Below are 22155 nucleotides of genomic sequence, written 5' to 3'. Positions count from 1 at the left end.
TTTCCTAGTTTTCAACTTTTCGAAGTTTTAAATTTTCGACTTTACATTTTTCGATTTTAAACTTGATTTTTTGATGTTTAAATCCTGGATTTTTCAATTTTTTGATTTTTTATTTTTTTGATATTTTAATTTTTCGATATTTTAAATGTCAGATTTTTCAATCCTTTGATTTTTATATTTTTCAATTGATTGGTTGTTTCGATTTCTCAATCTTTCGATTTTTCGAGTTCTCGATTTTAAAATGTTCAATTTTTCGATTTTTCAATTTTTTGATTTTCGATTTTTTTGATGTTTCGATTTCTCGATTTTTCAATTTTTCGATTAATCGAGATTTAGATTTTTTAAATTGTACATTTTTCAAGTTTTAATTTTTTGTTTGAGCGATTTCGATTTCTCGAATTCTCGATTTTTTCATATTTCGATTTCTTGATGTTGACTCAATTTTTCGATTTGGCGGGTTTTCGATTTTTCGGTGTTTCGATTTTTCAATTTTTTGATTTTTTAGTTTTTTGATATTTTAGTTTTTCCATATTTTAAATGCAAGATTTTTCGAGTTCTCCATTTTAAAATGTTTAAATTTCCGATTTTTATAATTTTTCAATTTTAGATTTTTCAATTTTTCGATTAATCGAGACTTCGATGTTTCGATTTTTCAATTTTTTGTATTTTACATTTATCAGGCTTTAATTTTTTGTTTAACCGATTTTTCGATTTCTCGAATTCTCGATTTTTTCGTATTTCGATTTCTTGATGTTGACTCGATTTTCGTGGTTTTTTGATTTTTCGGCTTTTTGTATTTTTCAATTTTTCAATTTTCCTAGTTTTCAATTTTTCGAAGTTTTAAATTTTCGACTTTTCATTTTTCGATTTTAAACTTGAATTTTTGATGTTTAAATCCTGGATTTTTCATTTTTGTCGTTTTTAAGGTTTTCATTTGTCGATTTTTCTAGTTTTCAATTTCTCGATTTTTTGACTTTTCGATATTTCGAGTTTTTCAATTATTCAATTTTTCGATTGATTTTTTCATGTTTCAATTCTCGATTTTTCAATTTTTTAATTTTTTAAATTTCTCGATTTTTCAATCCTTCGATAAATTGATAAATCAATTTTAGGTTGTTTCGATTTTTCGAGTTCTCGATTTTAAAATGTTCAATTTTTCGAGTTCTCGATTTTAAAATGTTCAATTTTTCGATTTTTAAAATTTTTGAATGTTCGATTTTTCATTTTTTTAACGTTTCGATTTCCCGATTTATCGAGATTTCGATGCTCCGGTTTTTCGATTTTTTAATTTTTCGAATTTTTACATTTTCGACTTTCCATTTTTCGACTTAAATTTTATAATTTTTAGATTTTTTGCTGTTTCAATTTCTCGATATTTCAATTTTTTGATTCCGCACTGTTTCCATTTTTCAAATATTTCGTTTTTGGCCTTTCCAAGTTTCTGATTAGTCGATTTTTCAAGGTTTCGATTGCTCAGTTTTTCAGCTTTTCGATGTTTGATTTTTCAATTTGTTGACTTTTCGATTTTTCCATTTGTTCAGTTTTTCGAATTTTTTGATGTTTCAGTTTCCAGATTATCAAATTTTTTGATTGTTCAGTTTTTGTGATATTTTAATTTTTCGATATTTTAAATTTTAGATTTTTCAATTTTTTGATTCTTCAAATTTTTCAATTTTGGCGTTTCTAAATTTTCGATTTGTCAGTTTTTCGATTTCTTTTTAATGTTTCGATTTTTCAGTTATTCAATTTTTCGATTTTCTTACTTTTCAATTTTTTGAATATTTAAATTTTCGGTTTTCCATTTTTTGATTTATCGATTTTGCGAGTTTTCGGTTTCTCCATTTTTCGATTTTTCGATTTTCCTAGTTTTCAATTGTTCGAAGTTTTAAATTTTCGACTTTACATTTTTCGATTTTAAACTTGATTTTTTTGATGTTTAATAAATCCTGGATTTTTCAATTTTTTGATATATTAATTTTTCGATATTTTTAATGTCAAATTTTTCAATCCTTTGATTTCTCGATTTTTCAATTTTCCAATTTTTCGTATTTCGATTTCTTGATGTTGACTCGATTTTCGCGGTTTTTCGATTTTTCGGCTTTTTGTATTTTTCGATTTTGATATTTTTTGGTGTTTCGATTTTCCGCTTTTTCTACATTTCAGTTTTGGAATTTTTTTGATTTCCAGTTTTTCGATTTCTTAGGTTTTACGTTTTTTGATTTTTTTTATTTTCAATTTTTGGCCTCCCTAAGTTTACAATTTTTCTATTTCACGATTTTTCAAATTTCGATTTCTCGATTTCGGTTTTAGGGTTTTTCACTTTTTTTGTTCTTCAATTAATCAATTGCTCACTTTTTTCCAGTTTTCAAATTTTTGGAAAAAGGAGCGCCCTCTGTCGCTTTACTTCCTGAAACAAAACTGTCAACAATGTCAACTACAAATATTGTAAATTACCGCCAAATTCAAATATTTCCACTCCTGTCAACGTAAATTTTGAGGTTATAACGACACAACATGAACGAGACAGTAGTAACTCTAGAAATTCAAGGAACCCCAATACAGTGCAGTCGTACTGACCTTATCCAAAACAGCGACTACTTTAAAGCAATGTTTGAAGGCAACTTCATCGAAAGCGAAAAAAAAGTGATAACTTTAAACGTAATGCGTGACGTTGTTGCTTCACTCTCTAACAATTTACTTATAGGAAGTGGAGCCTGAGGCAATGAAGACAATTTTAAAACTCCTGTGGGACAAAGAACACGTAATCAGCGAACGAAATATCCTTTCGGTTCTACAAGCCGCTTGTATGCTGCAATTTTTACAAGTTAAAGAAACCTGCATTGAACAAGTCGAGCGCTCTTTATCAGTCAACAATTGCTTGAAAATTTGGGTGCACACGGAGCACCTAGTTCTAAAAAACGTGTACTGCAAAGCGAAACTGTTGGCTTTAATGGAGTTTGAACTGGTTAAAAAGACAGATTATTTTTTTGAATTGACGCTCGATGAAGTTGTTAATTATTTAGGGAACGTTAATCTTCAGTGTTTGAGTGAATTTGATGTCTGGGAGACCGTTGTTACGTGGTATGAAAATTTAGAAGAACAGAAAGCAGAAGTGTGGTTGAAACTGCTGCCTTGTATTAATTTCACAGCAGTTACAATTGATCAAATTGATGACATGATTTCTAGTCGATGTGTGGCTAAACACGACTTCGTTTGTAGCGTTTTAAGGTGTGTCATTGCGGTTAAAAAAAGTGACGATTTGTATAATTTCAGTGAAAAGTGTGTAAATTACGCCAAAATGCTGCTTTTATCTAAAGAGAGAAATTCACTTGGGTTTCCATGTATTTTATTGGATAACGTTCAACCCAAACCAATTCAGTCAACTGTGTATTATTATGGTGAGTGGGTGTTTGTAGACAACGTAAATCTTAACCCTCTGTAGACAAATTTAAGCGTAAACGGAAATATGGAGTCTTGGAGAATAACCCTCATAGTGACTTTTTTGTCGTTTATGTTGGTAAAAAAATTTAAGTTGGTACTAGTTTAAAAATTGTCACAACTGTATTTTAGATGTTGCTACCCATTCCCTGAGACTCTTATTTGACATAGAACCCGACAATTTCGTTGGTTTGGACGGTTTCGCCGCCACAGGTTACAAAAATTTCGTTTTTTTATATGGAGGTGAGTACGTACTAGGAAAAGGAAAATGGAACTACGATTTTCACATTTACGATATCGTAAGCGCGAAATGGAAAACGAAAAAGTTGCCGTTTCCCAGACGCCATTTTGAGTCTTGTGTTTGTGGACATCATTTATACGTGGTTGGCGGCACTGGGCCTTTTAGGGTGATCCAAGAAAATTTATTTTACTATGATATACAAAAAGGTAACTAGGTTTGGGGTTTAGTACATTTACTACTCGTTCGTTTAGAGGAATGGAGCAAAGAAATCAAACTACCGTGTTCTGGAAGACAAATCAAGTGTTGCGCGTTCGATAATAAATTATTCATTCTTGACATCAATAATAAGTGCGTTTACCAGTTCAACCACGACAGCGAAAAGTGGAATAAACTGGAAATCTGTGACAGCGAAAATCGTCTTCCGTTTTTCTCGAAGAACTTGCAATTTTTTGGGTGTAAGAGTAGGCTGTGCATTAAAGGTAAGTGGGGTGGCAGCACTGGCATACATTAATTTCCGCACCCGTGTCGACCAATCACAACGAAGTACATCGGCGCTAAATTCAAACTGGGCCAAAGTCGAGTATTATTGCTTTCATCTGTGTGAGCATTTTTTTTTTTAAGATTGTCGATTTTTCGATTTCCTGAAAATTTTGTCTTCCGTATTTTTCAATTTCTCGATTTTTAATCAGTTTTTCGATTTTACATTCTGTTTTTTTCAATTTTCCAATTTTTAAATTTTTCGGTTTTTCAATGTTTCTTTTTTTTTCAAATTACAATTTTGTAATTGTTTCATTTTTAAATTTGCCGATTTTTAATTTTTCACTTTTTTCATATAATTATTAGGGTTTTTATTATTCAATTTTTGGCTTTTCTTTTTCCGATTTTTTAGTTTCTGTATTTTTTCAATTCTTCGATTTTTCTATTTCCATGTTTCTTTTTTACAATTTATTAATTTTTTAGTTTTCCGGTTTTCATTTTAAAATTTTTGAATTTTGAAGTTTTTTTGTATTGTTGATTGTTTAATTTATAGAAGTTTTTGTTTTTCTTTTTTTCAATTTTTCACATTCTCAATTTTTAATTAATCAGGGTTTTCAGGTTTCAATATTACAATTTTACGATTTTACAGTTTCTATATTTTTCTCAGTTGTTCCATTTTTTAATTGTTTTTTCGCTACCCAATTTTCCGTTTGCCAATTTTTTCAATTTTTCTATATTTCAAGTTTGGTTTTTCAATTTTTGATTTTCAATTTTTCCATTTTTTATTTATTTACTTTTTTTCAAATTTATTATTCAATTTTTGGCTTTTCCTTTTTCCGATTTTTCAGTTTCTCTATTTTTTCGATTCTTCGATTTCTCAACTTCTAAATTTTTCGGTTTTTCAGCGTTTCGTCTTTTCGATGTCACAATTTTTCAATTTTTTCATGTTTCTTTCTTACAATTTCTTAATTTTTTAGTTTTCCGGTTTTCATTTTAAAATTTTTGAATTTTGATTTTTTTTTTATTTTTGATTGTTTAATTAATAGAAGTTTTTGTTTTTCGTTTTTTCAATTTTCCACTTCCTCGATTTTTAATTAATCAGGGTTTTCAGGTTTCACTATTACAATATTTCGATTTTTCAATTTTTAAATTTTTCGGTTTTTTCAAGTTCTTATTTTTTCAATTCTTCGATTTTTCAGTTCAATTCAAAATTTTGGTTTGAATAAATTTGTCTTTTGTTGAACAATTAAAAATTGAAACCTCGAAAAAATGAAAAATTAAAAATCGAGAATTTGAAAAATTTTATATCAAAAAATTGCAGAATTGCTTCGTTTTGTCGATTTTTCCATTTCTCGATTTTTAATTAATCAGGATTTTCAGGTTTCCATACTACAATTTTTCAAATTTTTCAATTGTTTTTTGATTATCCACTTGTTCAATTTCCCATTTTTTCATTTTTCGATTTTCAATTTTTTATTCTCATTTTTTCGGTTTTTTCAATTTGTCTTTATTTTTTCAATTCTTCGACTTCTCAACTTTTAAATTTTTTGATTTTTCAATTTTATAATTTTTAGACGTTTCAATGTTACAATTTTCTGATTTTTAAATTTTTCAAAATTTCGGTTTGTTTAAATTTGTCCTTTTGTTGAACAATTAAAAAATGAAAAATAGAGAATTTGAAAGATATACCGAAAAATTGCAGAATTGTTGCGTTTTTCTTTTATTTTTTCGTTTTTCCAATTTTTCAATTACCAATTTTGAGCATTTTTTTTAAGATCTTTGAAGTTTTTAAGAATCTTAGCTTTTCGATTTTAGGAATTTTTAGATTTGATAGTTTCTCATTTTTTCGATTTACAGTTTTTCGATGTTTATTTTGACTTCTTCAACTTTTGAATTTTACAATTTGGTGATTTTTCGATTTCCTGAAAATTTTGTTTTCCGTATTTTTCTATTTCTCGATTTCTAATCAGTTTTTCGATTTTACATTCTGTTTTTTCAATTTTCCAATTTTTAAATTCTTCGGTTCTTCAATGTTTCTTTTTGGATTTTTCAGTTTTTAATTTTTTGATTTTTCGAATTTTGAGTTTTACAACTTTCCGATTTTTTGATTTTTTTAAATTTTACTTTTAATAAGTTTGTCCTTTTGTTGAAAAGTTAAAAAATGAAAAATTAAAAATAAAGTACTTCCAAGTATGTAATTCCAGGTTGTTTCGTTTCTTCGATTTTTTATTTTCTCAATTCGAGATTTTTAAATTTTTGTTTTTTTTATTGTGAATGTTTCGATTTTTTAATTTGCAGATATTTTAATCTTGCGAATTTCCAAGTTGCCTTTTAATTTTTAGATTTTCCATCTTTTTAGAATTTTTCGTTTTTTCGATTTTTCAATTTCTCAATTTTTAATTATCACTTTTTCAGGTTTCACTGTTACAAATTTTCGATTTTACGTTTTCATTTTTTTTTTTCAAATTAACAATTTTGTAATTGTTTCATTTTTAAATTTCCCGGTTTTTAGTTTTTCACTTTTTGTACATAATTATTATTAGGATTTTTTTTCAAATGTACAATTCCTGGCTTTTCAATTACCCGATTTTTCAGTATCTTTGATTTCTCGGATTTTTCGGTTTTTCAGTGTTTCGTCTTCGTCGATGTTACAGTTTTTCAATTTTTCCATGTTTTGAATTTTGAATTTTTTTCTGGATTTTTGTTTAATTTATAGAAGTTTTTGTTTTTCGTTTTTTCAATTATTCACTTTCTCGATTTTTAATTAATCAGGGTTTTCAGGTTTCAATATTACAATTTTTCGATTTTACAGTTTCTATATTTTTCTCAGTTGTTCCATTTTTTAATTGTTTTTTCGCTACCCAATTTTCAGTTTGCCAATTTTTTCAATTTTTCGATATTTCAAGTTTGGTTTTTCGATTTTTGATTTTCAATTTATCATTTCTTCAATTTTTCCATTTTTTTTTTCAAATTTACAATTTTGTAATTGTTTCATTTTTAAATGTGCCGATTTTTAATTTTTCACTTTTTTCATATAATTATTAGGGTTTTTATTATTCAATTTTTGGCTTTTCCATTTTCCGATTTTTTAGTTTCTGTATTTTTTCAATTCTTCGATTTCTCAATTTTTCCATGTTTCTTTTTTACAATTTCTTAATTTTTCAGTTTTCCGGTTTTCATTTTAAAATTTTTGAATTATGAATTTTTTTGTGTTGTTGATTGTTTAATTTATAGAAGTTTTTGTTTTTCGTTTTTTCAATTTTTCACATTCTCAATCTTTAATTAATCAGGGTTTTCAGGTTTCAATATTACAATTTTTCAATTTTACAGTTTCTATATTTTTCTCAGTTGTTCCATTTTTTAATTGTTTTTTCGCTACCCAATTTTCAGTTTGCCAATTTTTTCAATTTTTCGATATTTAAAGTTTGGTTTTTTCAATTTTTGATTTACAATTTTTCCATTTTTTATTTATTCACTTTTTTTTCAAATTTATTATCCAATTTTTGGCTTTTCCTTTTTCCGATTTTTCAGTTTCTCTATTTTTTCAATTCTTCGATTTCTCAACTTTTAGATTTTTCGGTTTTTCAGCGTTTTGTCTTTTCGATGTTACAATTTTGCAATTTTTCCATGTTTCTTTCTTACAATTTCTTAATTTTTTAATTTTCCGGTTTTCATTTTAAAATTTTTGAATTTTGATTTTTTTTTTTTAATTTTTGATTGTTTAATTTATAGAAGTTTTTGTTTTTCGTTTATTCAATTTTCCACTTCCTCGATTTTTCAATTTTTAAATTTTTCGGTTTTTTCAAGTTCTTATTTTTTCAATTCTTCGATTTTTCAATTTTTTGATTTTTCAGTTCAATTCAAAATTTCGGTTTAAATAAATTTGTCTTTTGTTGAACAATTAAAAAATGAAAAGTCGAGAAAATGAAACATTAAAAATCGAGAATTTGAAAAATTTTATATCGAAAAATTGCAGAATTACTTCGTTTTGTCGATTTTTCCATTTCTCGATTTTTTAATTAATCAGGATTTTCAGGTTTCCATACTACAATTTTTCGATTTTTCAATTGTTTTTTGATTATCCACTTGTTCAATTTCCCATTTTTTCATTTTTCGATTTTCAATTTTTGATTCTCATTTTTTCGGTTTTTTAAATTTTTCTTTATTTTTTCAATTCTTCGATTTCTCAACTTTTAAATTTTTCAAAATTTCGGTTTGAATAAATTTGTCCTTTTGTTGAACAATTAAAAAATGAAAAATCGAGAATTTGAAAAATATATCGAAAAATTGCAGAATTGTTGCGTTTTTCTTTTATTTTTTCGTTTTTCCAATTTTTCAATGACCAATTTTGAGCATTTTTTTTAGGATCTTTGAAGTTTTTAAGAATCTTAGCTTTTCGATTTTAGGAATTTTTAGATGACAGTTTCTCATTTTTTCGATTTACAGTTTTTCGATGTTTATTTTGACATTCTTCAACTTTTGAATTTTACAATTTGTCGATTTTTCGATTTCCTGAAAATTTTGTTTTCCGTATTTTTCTATTTCTCGATTTTCAATCAGTTTCTCGATTTTACATTCTGTTTTTTCAATTTTCCAATTTTTAAATTGTTCGGTTTTTCAATGTTTCTTTTTGGATTTTTCAATTTTTAATTTGTTGATTTTTCAAATTTTGAGTTTTACAATTTTCCGATTTTTTGATTTTTTTAAATTTTACTCTTAATAAGTTTGTCCTTTTGTTGAAAAATTAAAAATAAAGTATTTCCAAGTATGTTTTTTATGTTTCCGTTTTTTCGTTTCTTCGATTTTTTAGTTTTTCGATTTTCATTATGATTTTTATTTTTCAATTAAATTTTTGTATGTTCCGATTTTTTAATTTGCAGATATTTTAATCTTGCGATTTTCCATTTTTTTTCATTTCTTCAATTTTTCCAGTTTTATTTTTTTTTTTTTTTCAAATTTACAATTTTGTAATTGTTTCATTTTTAAATTTGCCGATTTTTAATTTTTCATTTTTTTCATATAATTATTAGGGCTTTTATTATTCAATTTTTGGCTTTTCCATTTTCCGATTTTTTAGTTTCTGTATTTTTTCAATTCTTCGATTTTTCAAATTGTCCATGTTTGTTTTTTACAATTTCTTAACTTTTTAGTTTTCCGGTTTTCATTTTAAAATTTTTCAATTTTGAATTTTTTTTGTATTGTTGATTGTTTAATTTATAGAAGTTTTTGTTTTTTGTTTTTTCAATTTTTCACTTTCTCGATTTTTAATTAATCAGGGTTTTCAGGTTTCAATATTACAATTTTTCAATTTTACAGTTTCTATATTTTTCTCAGTTGTTCCATTTTTTAATTGTTTTTTCGCTACCCAATTTTCAATTTGCCAATTTTTTCAATTTTTCGATATTTCAAGTTTGGTTTTTAATTTTTGATTTTCAATTTTTCATTTCTTCAATTTTTCCATTTTTATTTATTTTTTTTTTCAAATTTACAATTTTGTAATTGTTTCATTTTTAAATTTGCCGATTTTTAATTTTTCACTTTTTACATATAATTATCAGGGTTTTTATTATTCAATTTTTGGCTTTTCCATTTTCCGATTTTTTAGTTTCTGTATTTTTTCAGTTCTTCGATTTTTCAATTTTTCCATGTTTCTTTTTTACAATTACTTAATTTTTTAGTTTTCCGGTTTTCATTTTAAAATTTTTGAATTTTGATTTTTTTTTATATTGTTGATTGTTTAATTTATAGAAGTTTTTGTTTTTCGTTTTTTCAATTTTTCACTTTCTCGATTTTTAATTAATCAGGGTTTTCAGGTTTCAATATTACAATTTTTCAATTTTACAGTTTCTATATTTTTCTCAGTTTGCCAGTTTTTTCAATTTTTCGATATTTCAAGCTTGGTTTTGCAATTTTTGATTTTCAATTTTTCATTTCTTCAATTTTTCCATTTTTTTTTTAAATTTACAATTTTGTAATTGTGTCATTTTTAAATTTGCCGATTTTTAATTTTTCGCTTTTTTCATTTAATTATTAAGGTTTTTATTATTCAATTTTTGGCTTTTCCATTTTCCGACTTTTTAGTTTCTGTATTTTTTCAATTCTTCGATTTTTCAATTTTTCCATGTTTCTTTTTTACAATTTCTTAATTTTTTAGTTTACCGGTTTTCATTTTAAAATTTTTGAATTTTGAATTTTTTTTGTATTGTTGATTGTTTAATTTATAGAAGTTTTTGTTTTTCGTTTTTTCAAATTTTCACTTTCTCGATTTTTAATTAATCGGGTTTTCAGGTTTCAATATTACAATTTTTCGATTTTACAGTTTCTATATTTTTCTCAGTTGTTCCATTTTTTAATTCTTTTTTCGCTACCCAATTTTCAGTTTACAAATTTTTTCAATTTTTCGATATTTCAAGTTTGGTTTTGCAATTTTTGATTTTCAATTTTTCATTTCTTCAATTTTTCCATTTTTTTTTTCAAAAGTTCCAATTTTGTAATTGTGTCATTTTTGAATTTGCCAATTTTTAATTTTTCGTTTTTTTCATATGATTATTAGGGTTTTTATTATTCAATTTTTGGCTTTTTCATTTTCTGATTTTTTAGTTTCTGTATTTTTTCAATTCTTCGATTTTTCAATTTTTCCATGTTTCTTTTTTACAATTTGTTAATTTTTTAGTTTTCCGATTTTCATTTTAAAATTTTTGAATTTTGAATATTTTTTGTATTGTTGATTGTTTAATTTATAGAAGTTTTTGTTTTTCGTTTTTTCAATTTTTTACTTTCTCGATTTTTAATTAATCAGGGTTTTCAGGTTCCAATATTACAATTTTACGATTTTACAATTTCTATCTTTTTCTCAGTTGTTCCATTCTTTAATTGTTTTTTTGTTATCCAATTTTCAGTTTGCCAATTTTTAAAATTTTTCGATATTTCAAGTTTGGATTTTCCATTTTTGATTTTCAATTTTTCCATTTTTTATTTATTTACTTTTTTTTCAAATTTATTATTCAATTTTTGGCTTTTCCTTTTTCGGATTTTTCAGTTTCTCTATTTTTCCAATTCTTCGATTTCTTAACTTCTAAATTTTTCGGTTTTTCAGCGTTTCGTCTTTTAGATGTTACAATTTTTCAATTTTTCCATGTTTCTTTCTTACAATTTCTTAATTTTTTAGTTTTCCGGTTTTCATTTTAAAATTTTAGAATTTTGTTTTTTTTTATTTTTGATTGTTTAATTAGAAGTTTTTGTTTTTCGTTTTTTCAATTTTCCACTTCCTCGATTTTTAGTTATTCAGGGTTTTCAGGTTTCACTATTACAATATTTCGATTTTCAATTTTTCGATTTTTCAATTTTTTGATTTTTCAATTCAATTGAAAATTTCGGTTTGAATGAATTTGTCTTTTGTTGAACAATCAAAAAATGAAAAGTCGAGAAAATGAAAAATTAAAAATCGAGAATTTGAAAAATTTTATATCGAAAAATTGCAGAATTGCTTCGTTCTGTCGATTTTTCCATTTCTCGATTTTTAATTAATCAGGGTTTTCAGGTTTCCATACTGCAATTTTTCGATTTTTCAATTGTTTTTCGATTATCCACTTGTTCAATTTCTCATTTTTTCATTTTTCGATTTTCAATTTTTGATTCTCATGTTTTCGGTTTTTTCAATTTTTCTTTATTTTTTCAAGTCTTCGACTTCTCAACTTTTAAATTTTTTGATTTTTCAATCTTATTATTTTTAGACGTTTCAATGTTACAATTTTCTGATTTTTAAATTTTTCAAAATTGCGGTTTGAATAAATTTGTCCTTTTGTTGAACAATTAAAAAATGAAAAATCGAGAATTTGAAAAATATATCGAAAAATTGCAGAATTGTTGCGTTTTTCTTTTATTTTTTCGTTTTTCCAATTTTTCAATTACCAATTTTGAGCATTTTTTTTTTTTAAGATCTTTGAAGTTTTTAAGAATCTTAGCTTTTCGATTTTAGGAATTTTTAGATTTGACAGTTTCTCATTTTTTCGATTTACAGTTTTTCGATGTTTATTTTGACATTCTTCAACTTTTGAATTTTACAATTTGTCGATTTTTCGATTTCCTGAAAATTTTGTTTTCCGTATTTTTCTATTTCTCGATTTTTAATCAGTTTTTCGATTTTGCATTCTGTTTTTTCAATTTTCCATTTTTTAAATTGTTCGGTTTTTCAGTGGTTCTTTTTGAATTTTTAAGTTTTTAATTTTTTGATTTTTCGAATTTTGAGTTTTACAATTTTTCGATTTTTTGATTTTTTTAAATTTTACTTTTAATAAGTTTGTCCTTTTGTTGAAAAATTAAAAAATGAAAAATTAAAAATAAAGTACTTCCAAGTATGTAATTCCAGGTTGTTTCTTCGATTTTTTATTTTCTCAATTCGAGATTTTTAAATTTTTGTTTTTTTTATTGTGAATGTTTCGATTTTTTAATTTGCAGATATTTTAATCTTGCGATTTTCCAAGTTGCCTTTTAATTTTTAGATTTTCCATCTTTGTAGAATTTTTCGTTTTTTCGATTTTTCAATTTCTCAATTTTTAATTATCACTTTTTCAGGTTTCACTGTTACAAATTTTCGATTTTACGTTTTCATTTTTTTTTTTTTCAAATTTACAATTTTGTAATTGTTTCATTTTTAAATTTCCCGGTTTTTAGTTTTTCACTTTTTTCAAATAATTATTATTAGGATTTTTTTTCAATTGTACAATTCCTGGCTTTTCAATTACCCGATTTTTCAGTATCTTTGATTTCTCGGATTTTTCGGTTTTTCAGTGTTTCGTCTTTTCGATGTTACAGTTTTTCAATTTTTCCATGTTTTGAATTTTGAATTTTTTTCTGGATTTTTGTTTAATTTATAGAAGTTTTTGTTTTTCGTTTTTTCAATTATTCACTTTCTCGATTTTTAATTAATCAGGGTTTTCAGGTTTCAATATTACAATTTTTCGATTTTACAGTTTCTATATTTTTCTCAGTTGTTCCATTTTTTAATTGTTTTTTCGCTACCCAATTTTCAGTTTGCCAATTTTTTCAATTTTTCGATATTTCAAGTTTGGTTTTTCGATTTTTGATTTTCAATTTATCATTTCTTCAATTTTTCCATTTTTTTTTCAAATTTACAATTTTGTAATTGTTTCATTTTTAAATGTGCCGATTTTTAATTTTTCACTTTTTTCATATAATTATTAGGGTTTTTATTATTCAATTTTTGGCTTTTCCATTTTCCGATTTTTTAGTTTCTGTATTTTTTCAATTCTTCGATTTCTCAATTTTTCCATGTTTCTTTTTTACAATTTCTTAATTTTTCAGTTTTCCGGTTTTCATTTTAAAATTTTTGAATTATGAAGTTTTTTCAATTATTCACTTTCTCGATTTTTAATTAATCAGGGTTTTCAGGTTTCAATATTACAATACTGCGATTTTACAGTTTCTATATTTTTCTCAGTTGTTCCATTTTTTAATTGTTTTTTCGCCACCCAATTTTCAGTTTGCCAATTTTTTCAATTTTTCGATATTTCAAGTTTGTTTTTCAATTTTTGATTTTCAATTTTTCATTTCAAGTTTTCCATTTTTATTTTTTTTTCAAATTTACAATTTTGTAATTGTTTCATTTTTAAATTTGCCGATTTTTAATTTTTCGTTTTTTTCATATAATTATTAGGGTTTTTATTATTCAATTTTTGGCTTTTCCATTTTCCGATTTTTCAGTTTTTCAATTTTTCCATGTTTCTTTTTTACAATTTCTTAATTTTTTAGTTTTCCGGTTTTCATTTTAAAATTTTTGAATTTTGAATTTTTTTTTGTATTGTTGCTTGTTTAATTTATAGAAGTTTTTGTTTTTCGTTTCTTCAATTTTTCCATTTTTTTTTTCAAAGTTACAATTTTGTAATTGTGTCATTTTTAAATTTGCCGATTTTTAGTTATTCGCTTTTTTCATATAATTATTAGGGTTTTTATTATTCAATTTTTGGCCTTTCCATTTTCCGATTTTTTAGTTTCTGTATTTTTTCAATTCTTCGATTTTTCAATTTTTCCATATTTCTTTTTTACAATTTCTTAATTTTTTAGTTTTCCGCATTTCATTTTAAAATTTTTGAATTTTGAATTTTTTTTGTATTGTTGATTGTTTAATTTATAGAAGTTTTTGTTTTTCGTTTTTTCAATTTTTCACTTTCTCGATTTTTAATAATCAGGGTTTTCAGGTTTCAATATTACAATTTTTCGATTTTACAGTTTCTATATTTTTCTCAGTTGTGCATTTTTTAATAGTTTTTTTCGCTACCCAATTTTCAGTTTGCCAATTTTTTCAATTTTTCGAAATTTCAAGTTTGGTTGTTCAATTTTTGATTTTCAATTTTTCATTTCTTCAATTTTTCCATTTTTTTTTCAAATTTACAATTTTGTAATTGTTTAATTTTTAAATTTGCCGATTTTTAATTTTTCAGTTTTTTCATATAATTATTAGGGTTTTTATTATTCAATTTTTGGCTTTTCCATTTTCCGAATTTTTAGTTTCTATATTTTTTCAATTCTTTGATTTTTCAATTTTTCCATGTTTGTTTTTTTACAATTTCTTAATTTTTTAGTTTTCCGGTTTTCATTTAAAAATGTTTGAATTTTGATTTTTTTTGTATTGTTGATTGTTTAATTTATAGAAGTTTTTGTTTTCCGTTTTTTCAATTTTTCACTTCCTCGATTTTTAATTAATCAGGGTTTTTAAGTTTCACTATTACAATATTTCGATTTATAATAATTCAAAATTTCGGTTTGAATAAATTTGTCTTTTGTTGAACAATTAAAAAATGAAAAGTCGAGAAAATGAAAAATTAAAAATCGAGAATTTGAAAAATTTTAGATCGAAAAATTGCAGAATTTTTCAATTTTTCTTTATTTTTTCAATTCTTCGACTTCTCAACTTTTAAATTTTTTGATTTTTTAATTTTATAATTTTTAGACGTTTCAATATTACAATTTTCTGATTTTTAAATGTTTCAAAATTTCGGTTTGAATAAATTTGTCCTTTTGTTGAACAATTAAAAAATGAAAAATCGAGAATTTGAAAAATATATCGAAAAATTGCAGAATTGTTGCGTTTTTCTTTTATTTTTTCGTTTTTCCAATTTTTCAATTTTTCGGTGTATTCTTCATTGTTTCAATGACACAATTTTCAGATTTTCCAATATTTTAGTTTGGATAAATTTGTTCTTTTGCTGAAAACTAAAAAACTAAAAGTTTAAAACTCAAAAAATTGTAAAATCGGAGAACTAACAAAGCAAAAAATGGAATAATTGAAAAATCCCTTGATCTACGATATTGGAAACGAACACTTGAATACACACGATGAACAATATTTGAATTTGGCGCCAGTTTGATGTGTTTTGTTGTGATTGGTCGGCACGCGTGCGGAAATTAATGTAGCACTGCTTTCTCCCTCTATTAATAATATAATCAACTAATTTTAGAAAGGACGGTGTTTCAACTGGAAATGCAAAACTGTAAATTCTTCATTTCCAACAAAATTCAGCTACCAGAGAGTTCGAATCCTAACGGTGGTTGCCAAGAAGAGTCGGTTTTTAGCAATGGTACCCTACACACTCTAACTAAACAATCTGGTGAAGAAATAAATCAAGAAACTGTAGCTTTAGAATTGGTTAGTTTTAACGACATCAGTGACTCAGGGTGTAGACAAATCATAAACGTCGATAGCGAAAATTTCAAATTTAGATCCTCTTTGTCGATTTTTAATGTCTTTCACCCGTTTTTAGTAGAAGAAAATGACCTTATTGGTCATTGTGTTTATTGATGAATAAATGTTTTTGTTACTAGAGTCAAATGTTTTATTTAACCTTTCAAACATTACAGCTTATTTTTCGAGTGATCAGTGTTCCAGTTTATCATCTCCCGCCACCAGGTGGGTCTGCTCAAATTGTAGGGATTTCGGAACAATTCACGCTCTAGACGTTTGTACACCTAAAAAAAAAATCACCGGGTTGTGGAATTAAAGCGGCTTTTACCTGTCCATCGGAAGCCCCTAAGACCGAATTTAGAGCAAAATCGGGAGGTGCTATAGCATCCACTAAAGACACTGAGTCGTTTTTGATGTCGCTACACAGTTTTAAAATGGCTTCGTGGATTAGTCGGGACGGTTGGCAACCATGAGCGTAGCCGCCTTCATACAAAGTTGCTAGAAATTTCTCAAGACTCCAAAGACCATACAAAGAAAACAGTTTTAGGAGAACAGCTTTGGTATAGACATCAGGGGCTTGGTTAATTGTTACCAAGGTTCGTTGAAGCATAAAATTCTAAAATTTTACGAATAGTGTCATTGTAATGGGTTTTGTTGGTGTCCCTACTTGTACAAAAGCAATACTGAGACTCTTAGCGTAGTAAACTTGAGTGTTGTTTCTGGCCCAAAATTCACCCTCTTTCTGTATCAGAGTGTGATATTTAAGTGCGGTTTCTTTTAATAAGTAACAAACCAGCCACTGATAAGCTGCCATTATATCTAAAAATTGGTCTAAAGAGTTTAGACAGTACTTCCCTCGCTGTCGGAAACTTGACGACTGCATGCCTATTGTGTTTTTTTTTCTCATTACATTTTTGTAGTGGGAATTTAAAAAAAAATTGCGATGACGTCATCAACATTTTTGCAAGGACACGTATATCAGTTGGGATAGATGTAGTGTAATACTAAGAATAAAATTATTATATTGTCAAATTTTCGGGAAAATGAATTGGGTCGTTTTAAATATTGATTTGTAATAATCAATAAAATAACGAAACAATTTACTCACGTATACCTACGTATCAGAGGCAACTGAAAATCGTGTATGTATAAACATTCTTAATTTAAGATGACAGGCGTAACAGCATACGTGAGAGTCAAACAGAGAAACTGTAAACAAAACGACCACAATTGGTTGATTATAAACATGTCTATTTCACATTCGCGGAACCAAGTGAGCGCATAAAACAAATGCAGGTCTGTAATGTTAAAGTCGATGTAAATAAGCGTGCTACCCTTATGTTTCAACCGAGTTTTTCCTTTAACAAATTTTGTGTCTACCAAATTGGGTTGGTTGGGGTGTAATACTAATAATAAGTGTTGCCTTTAATTTAATCAATAAAATAAATTGACTTCATTAATTTTTTTGAACCACCTCTTAAGAAAATCCAAAAAATATGAATGGAATGATAAATCACAAGTACAAACTCATTATATTTTTTGCATTTTAGATAGGATTTATTCAGCAAAATTTAAGGGTGACGTCATCAATTTTTTTAGGAGGGATGAACAAATACATTTTGAACAAAAGTTTACCATGCTTATAATAACTTTAAAATATTCCCAAGATTTCAAAACATTCGGTTTCGTAATTCCTGATTAAATCGATAAAATAAAATAAATTCACGCCTTCATTAATTTTTTTGAGTCACCCTGCATATGCAAATCCAAAAATATGAATGGAATGATAAATCACAAGTACAGACTCATCATATTTTGTACATTTTAGATACGATTTATTCGGCAAACTTTTGAGCTGACGTCATCAGTTTTTTGTAGAAGATAACCAAATATATTTTGACTAAAAATTTATTATGCTCTTTATAACCTTAAAACATCTGCAAGATTTCAAAGCATTCGGTTTTGTAGTTCCTGATTAAATCAATAAAATAAATTTACGCATTCATTAATTTTTTTGAGTCACCCTGTATATGCAAATCGAAAAAATTTGAATGGAATGATAAATCACAAGAAGAGACTCACCATATTTTGTACATTTTAGATAGGATTTATTCAGCAAAATTTTGTGGTGACGTCATAATTTTTTTAGGGGGTACGACCAAATACGTTTTGATCAAAAATTTACCATGCTTATGATAATTTTAAAATATTTTCAAGATTTCGAAGCATTCGGTTTTGTAGTTCCTGAGTAAATCAGTAAAATAAATTTACGCTTTCATTTATTTTCTTGAATCACCCTGTATATGCAAATCCAAAAAATATGAATGGAGTGATAGATCACAAGTACAGACTGATCATATTTTGTACATTTTAGATATGATTTATTCGGCAAATTTTCGAGCTGACGTCATCAAGTTTTTGGAGGGGATAAGCAAATATATTTTGACTAAACATTTATTATGCTCTTTATAACCTTAAAACATCTGCAAGATGTCAGAGCATTTCGTTTTGTAGTTCCTGATTAAATCAATAAAATATATTTACGCATTCATTAATTTTTTTGAGTCACTCTGTATATGCAAATCCAAAAAATATGAATGGAGTGATAAATGACAAGTACAGGCTCATCATATTTTGTACATTTTAGATATGATTTATTCGGCAAACTTTCGAGCTGACGTCATCAAGTTTTTGGAGGGGATAAGCAAATATATTTTGACTAAACATTTATTATGCTCTTTATGACCTTAAAATATCTGCAAGATTTCAGAGCATTCGGTTTTGTAGTTCCTGATTAAATCAATAAAATATATTTACGCATTCATTAATTTTTTTGAGTCACCCTGTATATGCAAATCCAAAAAATATGAATGGAGTGATAGATCACAAGTATAGACTCATCATATTTTGTACATTTTAGATATGATTTATTCCACAAACTTTTGAGCTGACGTCATCAAGTTTTTGGAGGGGATAAGCAAATATTTTTTGACTAAAGATTTATGATGCTCTTTATAGCCTTAAAACATCTGCAACATTTCAAGGCATTCTGGTTAGCAGATTAAAAATTAAATTTCAAAATGTTGTTTTATAATTTTGATTTTTTTTCCAAAAATCTGGACGTTTCGGGTAAAAAGTCGATTCAGAGTTGTAAACTACATGTGTAGGACTATGTTATTTTATACAATTGAAAACCCATTTACTATGTACAATTTTGAAGTGACGTCATCGCATTAGTGGTGGGGATGATTAGACAAATTTTGGTTAGCGTTTTACCATCTACATGATATTCTTAATATAAGTACAAAATTTCACAACAATCGGTCGAGTACTTTCGGAGATTATCTGTCTAATAAAAATCCGGGACGGCAGACGGACAGACGGACAGACGGAAGGACAGACGGACGGACAGACGGACAGACAGACGGAAATGGGAGACCTATTTCTTCGTCTTCTAGGGGTCATGAAAGATCGAGAAAACGTAAAAGTAGAGAGTCGGCCGACGGACTCGATTACAATACTTCCTTTGCTTACGCTCGGGAAGTAATAATAGAAAGTTGTAGTTTTAAATTTTTGTTATTTATAATATAAAGTATTAACTTACTGTCAGAAGTACAAACTTCGTCTATTGTGGTTGCTTTGAAGCGACTTTTCAGAATTTCAGACGCTTTAGATAAGAAATCTACTGAGTGTAGTGGTGTTGAAATTTCCGTACCTTGTTCAACTTCTGGCCATAATTTAATCAACCAGTTACTAGTCTGTTGAATTATGACATGATTTTCCCCTTCAAACGTCATATTGCAATCGTTATCATTCCTAATGTTACCAATTCCAGCAGCTACAATACCATCTCTTGTTTTAAATAAATGCGCAAATACCGTCGTCACCTTTAAGATATCCATGGCCCCCACAAGCCTCCCTACACTCTTGAATCGCGTCTCTTAACACCCACCCAACTGCTGGTTTAGAAGCTGAAGAAATCACATGTATTTCTTTACCTAGAGCGTTTAGATATTCTTTATCCCCGCCCATGAACACATCCCAGATGAATTTGTACGTCGTTTCCAACAAAAACATGCCAAAAATCCGCGTTGTGTAAGCGGTAGCCAAATATGGAAGTAGTCGGTATTGCTACAAACCAAAACCAGAAAATATAACTAACGGTACCTGAAAGACGTACATGCGCCTGATATTCCAAAATTGGTTGTTCTTCTTTTCCACAACCAAACTGTTTTCGTACCGCTGCATATCTGACAGCGATTGTGAGTGCTTTTCCTGCTGTAGTTTCACAAGCTAGAGTGGTTTTGGAACGCCCTAGGGAAAGAATCCCTAAGGCAGCCCCATTTTTTTCTTTACGGGTTTTGTGTGCGGTCACGTATTTCCCGTCTGGCGTTACGTGAGCGCTTTTATTCAAAAGATTCCCACGAGGGATTCGATACTTATCCAGAATTAGAATCCCGTTGTCCATTCCATTAACCCCAATTTTTTCCCCCATGTCGGTTGCTACAACTCCCGGATAAGTTAGCAAGGTTTTTGGGTTTCTAATTGGTACGAGGAACATGTGCAGACCATGATGGGTCCCGTCTACGTACAGCTGTGCGTAGACTATAGCGTACGAAGCACTCTGCCCCATACAACCAATCCAACACTTAGCGGCTTCAAAATCAGGAGTGTGAAGAACAAACTCGTCCGTGTTTTTGTCGTACGTCGCCGTAGTTCTAAACCCTTTAATATCACTTCCATGTCCAACCTCCGTCATGCAGAAACTTCCAATAATCTACAACTGCAACGTCACGATTTGTGTAAAAGGAAGCACAAATTTACGTCTCCGTTTTCCGCTTGTTGTAGAATTTCCTGGTGTTGCTCCCCACCCTGGCTTCGCAGAACCCCAGTGAATAAACTGCCTGTAGCGAATCTAAAGGCTGCACAGGGACACAGCTGAAGCATCAAACGACTAGATACATTCGCGCGAGCAAAATTTTCAAAAAATTGGTTTTCGGACAAGATGCCGCTTCTAATGTTGTAGAGGTGTCGTCGGAAGCTTATGCGTCTTTGCTCGTCCATTTCCTCACAGGTGAGATCTTTTTGAAACTCGGGATGGGTTTGCAGCTTCTTGCTAATCTCTTTCTGCAAAATATAACGTGACGATTTTTTTTTACTCGTGGAAGGGTTACTTCAAATTGGACTCCGTCTTCGGTGTCCAGAAAAATCTTCATTTTCTTCCAGTCGAACGAGGATTTCGTGCGGTAAAAATCCAGAGGTCCTGGAGGAAAATCTGGCAAAATTGACATGGTAGAAGTTGGGTAGTTGAACTGCAAAAAACACTGTCAATGTGAATAGGTGAACGTGAATTTAGATTTATAATTTAAATGTGTGAAGACAATGAACAATTTCTATTGTAGTTATACAACATGGGTGTTTATTTTATACATTGTTTGCTGACTCACTTTATTATTTATTCTACTGCGACTGTATAGAAAAAATTATCGTGTTTAGTTTTACTCAACAACGCTGTTGTCATCGAGTCAGTCGGACGAATGGCCACTTTTATGTTTTCTCGACCCCTACAGTACGAAAAAAGTGCCCCTAGTGCTCAAGGACAAGGGTTATTTGTACCTCTGATTTTTACTTTACAGCGGTTATCACAAAACGAAAATCGTAAAATCAAATTTTGTAATTTGTGTTGATTACAAATTACAATATTTTTTCGACGATCGTAATTTTCGAAAACAGCAATTTGAATCATATTTTTAACATGTGTTATGCAACCAACAATACTTTGACATTTTTGTCGAGTTTATTTTAATTAAATTTGTTTCACAATACATTTTTGATTAAAAAACACCCTGTTGATTCAACTTTTAAACATTGCGTTAATTTAAAAAAAAAACTTTGAAATTGAAATAACAAACTTTATTGTTGGTATGCAACCAACAATACAATGACATTTCTGTCGACTTTAGTTTAATCGTTGAATAATGACACTCATTATTGACCAATTTTGAACACCAAATTTGTTCGTAATTTTCATATTAATAAACGATCGTCGGAAAAATTAATTTTATAAAAGTAAAATTTGCTAAAATCACTAGCCCCGCCCACCCACCCTCTATTTTCTTAGCGGGTATGTCCTTTGCCAAAATCAGTTTTATTTTAGCAGCTACTAGATAAGATAAGACGGATTTTGGCAAATGACATACCCTCTAAGAAAAGAGAGGGTGGGTGGGTGGTTCCAGTACCTGCTAAGAAAAGACTGATTTTGGCAAATGACGTATACTCTAGAAAGTGGAATTAAATT

The 22155-nt window shown here is 27.6% G+C and overlaps 2 protein-coding genes across 4 annotated transcripts; one reads left to right on the top strand and one right to left on the bottom strand.

Annotated features, from left to right (window-relative positions):
• The first annotated feature begins 2431 nt into the window (after positions 1–2431).
• Positions 2432–15998, top strand: LOC135124751 (kelch-like protein 23). 2 transcript variants are annotated; one of them, XM_064049967.1, is made up of 6 exons: positions 2432–2658; positions 2705–3398; positions 3443–3517; positions 3571–3885; positions 3931–4158; positions 15634–15998. In XM_064049967.1, exons 1-6 carry the CDS (start codon positions 2515–2517, stop codon positions 15972–15974), a joined length of 1797 nt encoding a protein of 598 aa, XP_063906037.1. In that variant the 5' UTR covers positions 2432–2514; the 3' UTR covers positions 15975–15998. The 2 variants fall into 2 exon arrangements, with proteins under 2 accessions (XP_063906037.1, XP_063906038.1); XM_064049968.1 differs by having other exon boundaries at positions 15638–15856.
• A 29-nt stretch (positions 15999–16027) lies between these two features.
• LOC135124750 (peroxisomal acyl-coenzyme A oxidase 3-like) lies at positions 16028–21184 on the bottom strand. 2 transcript variants are annotated; one of them, XM_064049964.1, is made up of 8 exons: positions 21032–21184; positions 20682–20984; positions 20038–20634; positions 19745–19988; positions 19462–19695; positions 16525–16676; positions 16186–16473; positions 16028–16141 (listed from the first exon to the last, which is right to left on the bottom strand). In XM_064049964.1, the coding sequence occupies exons 1-8, from the start codon at positions 21146–21148 to the stop codon at positions 16028–16030; spliced, it is 2049 nt and encodes a 682-aa protein (XP_063906034.1). In that variant the 5' UTR covers positions 21149–21184. The 2 variants fall into 2 exon arrangements, with proteins under 2 accessions (XP_063906034.1, XP_063906035.1); XM_064049965.1 differs by having other exon boundaries at positions 19573–19695.
• Positions 21185–22155: the final 971 nt, after the last annotated feature.

Source organism: Zophobas morio, unplaced genomic scaffold (assembly GCF_036711695.1).
Source record: "Zophobas morio isolate AGI-343-1 ecotype UQ-CSIRO unplaced genomic scaffold, CSIRO_AGI_Zmor_V1 ptg000008l, whole genome shotgun sequence".
Taxonomy (NCBI): domain Eukaryota; kingdom Metazoa; phylum Arthropoda; class Insecta; order Coleoptera; family Tenebrionidae; genus Zophobas; species Zophobas morio.
The sequence above is the reverse complement of the archived record's forward strand: the minus strand, read 5'-3'. Positions and strand labels throughout refer to the sequence as shown.

Excerpts from the sequence above, each read along its gene's own strand:
- LOC135124751 (XM_064049967.1), top strand. The coding sequence starts at position 2,515 with ATGAACGAGACAGTAGTAACTCTAGAAATTCAAGGAACCCCAATACAG. Across the intron at positions 3,518-3,570 it reads CTTTTTTGTCGTTTATGTTG|ATGTTGCTACCCATTCCCTG; the intron begins GTAAAAAAATTT and ends ACTGTATTTTAG. Across the intron at positions 4,159-15,633 it reads GAGTAGGCTGTGCATTAAAG|AAAGGACGGTGTTTCAACTG; the intron begins GTAAGTGGGGTG and ends AACTAATTTTAG.
- LOC135124750 (XM_064049964.1), bottom strand. The coding sequence starts at position 21,148 with ATGTCAATTTTGCCAGATTTTCCTCCAGGACCTCTGGATTTTTACCGC. Across the intron at positions 16,677-19,461 it reads CGAAGTTTGTACTTCTGACA|ATATAATGGCAGCTTATCAG; the intron begins GTAAGTTAATAC and ends ACCAATTTTTAG. Across the intron at positions 16,142-16,185 it reads TAGGGGCTTCCGATGGACAG|GTGTACAAACGTCTAGAGCG; the intron begins GTAAAAGCCGCT and ends TTTTTTTTTTAG.